Source organism: Arachis ipaensis, chromosome B10 (genome assembly GCF_059453495.1).
Source record: "Arachis ipaensis isolate K30076 ecotype BB chromosome B10, ASM5945349v1, whole genome shotgun sequence".
NCBI lineage: Eukaryota > Viridiplantae > Streptophyta > Magnoliopsida > Fabales > Fabaceae > Arachis > Arachis ipaensis.
This window is the reverse complement of record NC_142435.1, coordinates 94,464,355-94,472,530: the sequence shown is the minus strand read 5'-3', so window position 1 is coordinate 94,472,530 and position 8,176 is coordinate 94,464,355. Positions and strand designations below refer to the sequence as shown.

General features: G+C 33.6%; 1 protein-coding gene across 1 annotated transcript; it reads right to left on the bottom strand.

Moving 5' to 3' along the window:
* Positions 1–1,974: 1,974 nt before the first annotated feature.
* LOC107623965 (amino acid permease 3) lies at positions 1,975–5,929 on the bottom strand. Its single transcript, XM_016326378.3, has 6 exons — positions 5,511–5,929; positions 4,810–5,043; positions 4,147–4,240; positions 3,392–3,606; positions 2,900–3,039; positions 1,975–2,807 (listed from the first exon to the last, which is right to left on the bottom strand). The coding sequence occupies exons 1-6, from the start codon at positions 5,641–5,643 to the stop codon at positions 2,154–2,156; spliced, it is 1,470 nt and encodes a 489-aa protein (XP_016181864.1). The 5' UTR covers positions 5,644–5,929; the 3' UTR covers positions 1,975–2,153.
* Between the last annotated feature and the right edge of the window lie 2,247 nt (positions 5,930–8,176).

The following is an 8,176-nucleotide window of genomic DNA, read 5'->3' as shown; positions in this document are numbered from 1 at the left end:
AATAGTGACCGATTTTGTGACCAACAATCCCAAGCGTTACTTCCTCAATTCGGTTGCCAATTCAGTCGCTAAGTTAAAAAATAGTGACTATTTTAGCGATCAACTTTATGTTACTTGATAAACTCCTTTTTTAGGGTTTATCTTGTGTTTAATTTAGAGGATTTTTATCAACTTTTCTCATATTTATTCACTAAAATAGCATGGTTTTATAATTCTCTCTAAATTGTGCTTAATGATTGAAAACATGCTTTTTAGACTTTAAAATTGATAAAATTAATTCACCTTAATTCCATTCCATGCCTTGATATGTTTGTTGAGTGATTTCAGATTCATAAGGCAAGAATTGGATGGAAAAAGTGAAGAGAAAAGCATGTAAAGTGGAGAATTCATGAAGAAATGAGGATTTGCGGAATTTATGGCGTCGCGTGTACGTGGCCCACGCGTGCGCGTGGGAAGAAAATCTGCCAACCGACGCGTACGCGTGACAAGCGGCACGTGACCAACTTAAAGGCAATACGCTGGGGGCGATTTCTGAGCCATCCAGGCTCAAATCCAACTCATTTCTGAAGCTATTTGATGCAGAATTCAAGAGGGAACAAGGGAGGAGAAATTAGTGTAGCTTAGGACCATGTTTTAGGGTAGTTTTCTAGAATTAGGGTAGAATTAGGCCAAACTCTCTTAGATTTAGGTTTTAATTCTTGTTTTCATCTAGTGTTTCTTGCTTTTTATCATTCTAGCACTTTAATTCTCTTAGTTTTACTTGTTAATTTCTCACTTGTGACACTTTTAGTTTTATGAACTCTTGTTAACTTTGATTTTCTTTAATGCAATTTGATGCTTTATGTTTCTTTCTTGCTTGTTTGAGTTGTTATTGTCATTTTCTTGCATTGGGTTGTTGTAGAATTTATTATTTCTTGCAATTTTACTATGCTTTCCTTTTGTGCCTTTCAAGTGTTTTGACAAAATGCTTGGGTTAGTTTTAGAGTAATTTTTTAGCATTCTTGGCTTGGAAAGAGAAATTGGGCAATCTTGAGTCATTAATACCCAATTTAGATTGGTGATCTAGAGTGATTAGTTAGTCTTGTTGGATTATGATTAACTAGGCTTATTTGACTTTCTCCTGATGTTGGAAATAACGAAATAGGATTAGCTCTTGGTAACTATTGTGTTATAATTAATAACTAGGATAGAAGGTCTTGATTCTCAATTCTTGCCATAAATGCCTATTTTTATTAATTGTTATCTTTAGCTGTTGATTTATTTTCTTGTCATTTAAATTTCTTGCCATTTAAATTCTTGCTTCTTTATCCGCAAACCCCCTTGAATCTCATAACCAATAATTAAGCACTCGATTGTAATTTTAGCGACCGATTTAGCGACTGATTTTTTTCTAGTCCTAGAAATCCTATATCGGTAGTTAAATCAGTCGCTATTAGTAATCACTTTTTTCAGTCACTAAAATCAGTCGCTATTCTAATAATTTCTTGCAATGGGACCTCGTTCGTAACACAAGCCAAATAGAATTTGAAGGAGATAAACTTTGTAACTTGAATATTGCAAAAAATTTAACACTAACACTTGAAACTGAAAAAACTTAAAAAAGAAGGAAGAGTTTCTCTTTTTAAAACTACTCTAAAGCTTAAAACTAAAACTAACCTAAAACAAGTTAAGAGTATATATTCAAATAGGTCGCTAAGAAATTTCGCATTAGATGTTTTCATCCTCCCCCACCCTCCACCAAAAAAATTTATTATGTTGAGATCTCTGAACTTTATAAAAAGAACATATATTGATTCTTTTGTCATAATTTAGAGAATTTATTGTTCAAGTGAAAACAATACATCTAACTAACGTAAAGATTTATATACCTTACTTTTATAAAGTTTAGGGAACTCAATGTAATAAATTTTTCTTAGAAACCAATACATCTTATGCAGAAGTTTTTAGGAACCTAATTTGACATATACTCATAAGTTAACGATTGAGTGCCCCTATGTCCTTTGTAAATTAAACATAGAGCATCGGTGAGATACTTCTTATTTCTTATTTGACACAACTGAAATTAAAGACAGAGCAGTTAAACAAGATCACCAAACCAAGCTTTCATATAAACACGAATGGTGATCCCTAACATCTAAGTTTATCCTACTGAATTAGTAGTTAGTCCTAAATGGCTTGTAAACTTTTACATCGTCGATGATCCCAGCAACAGAACCTGCTGCAGCTGTCACACTAACTATAAGGCAAGCAAAACTAAGCATGTATAAGCATACCCATCTTGTGCTCCACTTTGGTATTCTCTTCTGAACAATGTACATCTCCACCGGAAAATACACTGTTATGGGCCAAAATCCAATGGCTCCAAGAAGCCCCACAATGTCATTGAAAAATGGAAGTAGCATTGATAAAAGAGTTGTTATGATGACAAAAATTGTCCTCCACACCAATCTGAAGAGATTGAGTTTATACGGATGGTACCCTGGGATCGGTATTTTAATTTCTTTGTTGACGAAATCACTGTTTGGGAATCTATCCGTGGCCGTTTTCTCTATGAATGAGAAAAGGGGCTGGCAGTACACTTGGTATGCGCCAACAAGGTGGACAACAATGGCAGCATTGGCTACGTCAAGCAGCCAAAACGGATTGTAGAATCCGAATCCAGTGAGAAGGTTTCCGGGGCTCGAGTCTCCGAAAGCAGCGTATCCAAAGCAGCCGCATAGCATGTAGAAAAAGGTTGTGACTACTACACTAATGAAAGTAGCCTTCTTCATTGTTGTGGACTCTTTTGGAGGAGATTTGACAGTATCCTGTTTCATTAACACCCACCATATAGACTTCAATTTAAACGTTGAAACTTGTCACTTTAATGTAACAAGATTTAGTGAAAAGGAAAGCGTACCTCAATTTCTATCAGGATCATTGAGTATGAGTAAGCAAAGGCTATGTCGCCAAGTGCTTGGAAGGTTCTCCAAATTTTTCTACTCTCACTCACAGTCCCAACAGTTATGCCGGTTAGGCTTCCTCTTACTCTCTTGTTTTCTGTTGCATGTCCAATTCAAGTCAAATTCTTGCCAATGAATGAAATACACAATAGCGAAGTACCGAATTACGCATAACAAACATGTTGCTGAATTTCTTTTAAAAGGTTTGAATTTTTGCTTTCACATGAAAAATATTATCACCTGTATAATTTTCTTATAGACAAACTTTGCTATTTTATCCAAATCAATTATATGCATCACATAACCTACTAATCCAATTTACTGAGTCGATGCTTATACACGTTAGTTAACCTGATCCAATTAAAATTTATAGAGCAATTTAACACGTGAATCTTTAGAAATTAGATCGAAAATTTATCCCTTTTTTGCTTAATTGAATAGAATCATACCTACGACTTTACCAACACCCAAACCCAGTCCAATTATCGAGTAAGTGAAGGACATGACAGCAGCTACAATGGAAAGCCACCATAACTGATCGAAGTCTGGAATTTGGGAGAGGATAATTTCCGCAACACCAAACGTAATCATGTACACATTGCTATTCATGTGGCACGGATCCTTCCCACCGCTACTGTGGAAGCAATTAGACCTTTGGACTGCCCTGTTTCATCATCAACAACCAACCCAAAAACACATCCAATTACGGCATATTTCTTGCATTGCTTTGCAAAAATAAAAAAAAGACAAATGCTAATATTATGATTTTTTGTCCGTCCTTGGCTAATAATAATTTGCATTCATATTTACAAAAATTTTACACACAAAAATCATATAATTTATATTTATATTTACTAAAATTTGTAAATATGAATCAATATAGTTTACACTTATATTTTTTAGAATTTATACACATAAATTAATAAAATTAATTTACTAAAGACAATTTAATATTTATATTACTTAAGTAATGATAAAGGTGGAAACTCAGGTGTAGTCGACTTCACGTGAAGTTGATAACTGAGAGCCGTTAAAAGATTTGATTGATTTGACTAAATTTTCATCTAATAGCTCTCAATTATCAATTTCACCTAAAGTCAACTTAAACATACTAAAAATTAGTAGCATGGGGAGTTTCCCTAATAACAAAAAGAAGTCTTTCAAATATTTCACATTATTCATAGCTAATTTCAATGTCACTCACATCATGCTTATGGAAGCTGCTACTGTGTACCCAACGGCAACGCCAAAAAGGTTAGCATACTGAATACAACCGCAAATCTTGACCTTAAAGCCACCTGCATATGTTCAAACAGCACCACCCAAGATTGAAAATTCAAAAGTATACTTTTATTTTTTATATGTTTCAAAGATGAAATAGGCTAAAATTGATTAGAATAAACCACTGCGAAATACCTAAAATATTCTAGGTCGGATAAAATAGTTGCTAACAAGCCAGCCTCCAAAGATTACAAAAATTTGACAAAGCTTAGTAAATGTGATCTAAAGATCATGTAGTTTGTCAAAGTTCACAAAAAATAAAATTTGAACCATTTTGTTGGAATAAATATCTTATACAGGAATGCTACATGACCAAGTCAAGTTCAACTACATTGCTTCAATAACTTAAGTATTGATAATAAAAAAAATTTGTTAAAAAAATAATACGTTATAAAAGAAAAAATACATGGTTAGATTTACTATAAAAATAATTTGTTCATCTAACATTTCTTTATCATTTATAATTAACTTGATTTGGGTTTAGGTTTTAATTCGAGTTGGACTATTCTGGTTATCCAGTTACCCATACCAGTTTCCAGCCCCAAAAAAATTGCTTTGGTGAATTGAATCTGGTGGCATAACATACCAAGAATTGATCTAACAGCATCCATGTATGTGTGGTTTCTCTTTCCATTAACTGGGTCACCGGTACGGTAACAAACAGATAGAAGAGTGGAAGTGTAGTAGGTAACAAGAGAGAAGAGAATCATCGCAGCAGGACCAGCAACCCAACCAAGCTGAGCTATAGCCCAAGACAAGGACAACACCCCAGCGCCAATAACCGCCGTTATTATGTGCGCACTTGCAGTCCACACAGTACCTGTTATAGTTTTTCAAGCACAAAAATGTTAAACTCATAATCATCTGTCACTAACACGAAGATGGTTCAAAAACGAATTAAAAAAAATGCAGGAGGAGTGCTGTTCAGGAAATATTTTTCATTTTTTAAAATCTAAAGGTTAAACCATCATCTTAACATCTAAAAAGTTGAACTTAATATTTAAAGAAAATGTAAAATCAGTCTGCTAACTACAGAAAGAAACCGAGAAACAAAGAAAATTATGTGAAGACTAAAACTATGAGATTAATTTTTTTTTTCTTTTCATTCCTTAATACTCCATTTATGGGTTTGGTTCACATTGGAATCCGAAGGGAAGATTTTGAAGAGTAAACTAAATTCGATTGTACTCCTAAATCCTTTTTTTTCCCTTGGAAAATTCCAACTCAGAAATGCATTATTGGATAGATAAGAAAATTTTTAGTGGAGTTCAGAGCATGTAAGTTTACCAGTTCGTTTGTGGCGGCCGTCCTCATCAAAGAACTTGGAATCTCTGTGTTCATACCCTTCAACGGAGACATCAAATGCTTGTGGTTGTTGTTGTTGGAGGTGGTGGTTGCCGCTAGCTACGTCCTCAACCATCTTATTTGTGTGAGACAGAGAGTTAGGCTTTCAGAGTGAATGATTATATTGCAGATTATATCTCAGAGTGTGTGCACTCTGCTAAAGCGAAATTACTAGGTGACAAAATTCAATACACAGAATATAAGGAAGATATTTCCATCTCATTAATGTTTTAACATTTAAAAAAAAAAAATGTTAAGTGGCTCCGATATGATGGGTTGAAGGTTTTTTGTGCTGAGCTCCCACTTCGAATCACCCAAAAGTTGGGAGAGTGTGATAGAATTTGCCCTGAAAAGGCTGTCACAAAAAAAAAAATAATAAATAGAAGTGAGAGATAAAGTCACGAGTTGAGGAGAGATCCTCTGTGGTTGGTAGTCAAGGAAAAAGGAATAAGGAAAAATAAGTAGAATAAAAACGTTTATTAAGTTTACTTTCGGTCTTCGTAGAGTCTTTAAATTCGTATGAATTGAATTCGGGAACTGAAATGGTGGGGCTATGCAATGGATTGGACAGACTGTGTCGGTATAAATAACCGGTTAACCATATATAATTGGTTCAATAAAATAGAAAAATATTTCACACTCAAATTACTTTTTAAATTTTATCTTTAGAATAATCATCCGTATATCTAAATATCTAAAGAATTGAATATTTAGCTATTGTTAATTGTGTATGAGTAAACTGAATAAAAAAAAAACAACTATCTAATTAAGAATTAACATAATCATCTGCATACCAATTGAATTGAACATCTGCATGTTATTAATAACTACTTAAACAAAGCAGCTGCATAAGTGAAGGACTAACCATCCGCATATCTAGTGAATATCTGGCTTATTATCCATGGTGACTACGTGTGAATGAGAGAAATTGTCACTAGTGAATGACGATGGGACATCACAAAACGATTCATCCAAGTTGGACTCCATTTATGTGCATGTGACGGTTATGCACATATGAAAATGTAGCAACATATGGTGCTGGACGTCGACAACGGAGCGCAAACGGCGCTAGGAGAGACTGGGCGACGTCAGCAGGAGGCTGGGCAGTGTCGGCAGGAGGCTGGGTGGTGTCGGACCGGAGAGCGAAAAAGTGTAGTGGCGCCGGAGTGATTCTGCGGAGTGAAAATCCCAAATGAAGATTGAAGAATGGGAGGTTAGCGTAGTATTGGAAGTAACTGTGCCAATTTGTAATTTGGTTTAATTGCAAATCCTTATTTTTTAAAATTCAATAACTGAAATTACAAATAATTAATTAATAATCTGATTTATGATTTTAATTATAATTTTCTTTTTTACTCCATGTTTCATATTGTTTAGTATTTTTATTATTTTCTTATATTTTTTCGGATAAAAATTATTTTTGTACTCTTATCTATGTTGATTACTATGCAGGGGTGTTCACAAATTTAGGTGAAACCAGATTCATTTTAGTCTAAACTTGACTTTAAATTATGATCTGGCCAATTTTTTAGACTCTTCTTCAATTTTAGGCCGAATAAAATCTTAACTGTACGAATCGATCTTATATAAGGTTTAAATTTAAGTCAAAAACTAGAAATTGAAGATGAATATAAATTCACCTTGTAGATAATAAAACTAAAGAAAGTTAAAAGTAATTTTTCACTTTATTGCAAGAAGATCTTAGACATTAATATATCTATAGATAAAATTTTATCTCGAACCAATAAAAGGTAACGTTCTATTATGTTGTTCTTAGTTTAATTGTTAGTACTAAAATTGAAGATAGCTAGATAAGTTGTTGTGTAAATATTAATAACTTGTTGGTTGCTGCGTAAATGTTAATAACTCGTTAATAGTTAGAATATTACTACTTGTTAATAGTTAGATAAGTTTACTTTTTGTTAAGAATTCTACTACTTTTGAACTGCATATTTGATTTTGCTTAGTTGGTGCATATATGTTACAACTCCACATGTTATTTATTTATTTTACTTGTTGATTAAATATAGCAACTAATTTTTCTAGTATAAATTATTTGAGCTGGTGACTAATGTTAGAACTCTACACTTCTATGCATTATTTGAGTTACTTTTTAATAGTTAGATCTCTAATTAAATTTGTGTTTAATTACTTGCTGTTAAGGGCTGTTGTCAGCATTAAAAAAGGTGATGTTGCATGTTCATCATCGAAATTATGTCAGGTACATATGAAAAAACTTCACGAACAAGTATAAGTGCACGTATGTGTAGAACATTTTTACTAAATGCACCACTGATGCCGAATTCCAAGCAAATATGAAGAAATTGAAAAGCATTAACGAAAATGCATGAAGTTACTTTGCAAAATTTGATCCAGCTTGTTAAACCAAAGTTCACTTCAGTCATGGCCTATTTTCTTGTGTTTTTATGGTTTTAGGTAAAATTTAGAGTAGTTTGGAGAAGCTTGGAGTAAGAAACAAAAATTCTGTCAACTCCCCCTGGGTGCTGAACGCCTAAACTGCCGTTCAATGCCAGTAGGGACATGAAGTCAGAAGTGTGCACTCCCATCTGGGCGTTCAACGTCCAATCCAGCTTGCTGTCCGTTTCACA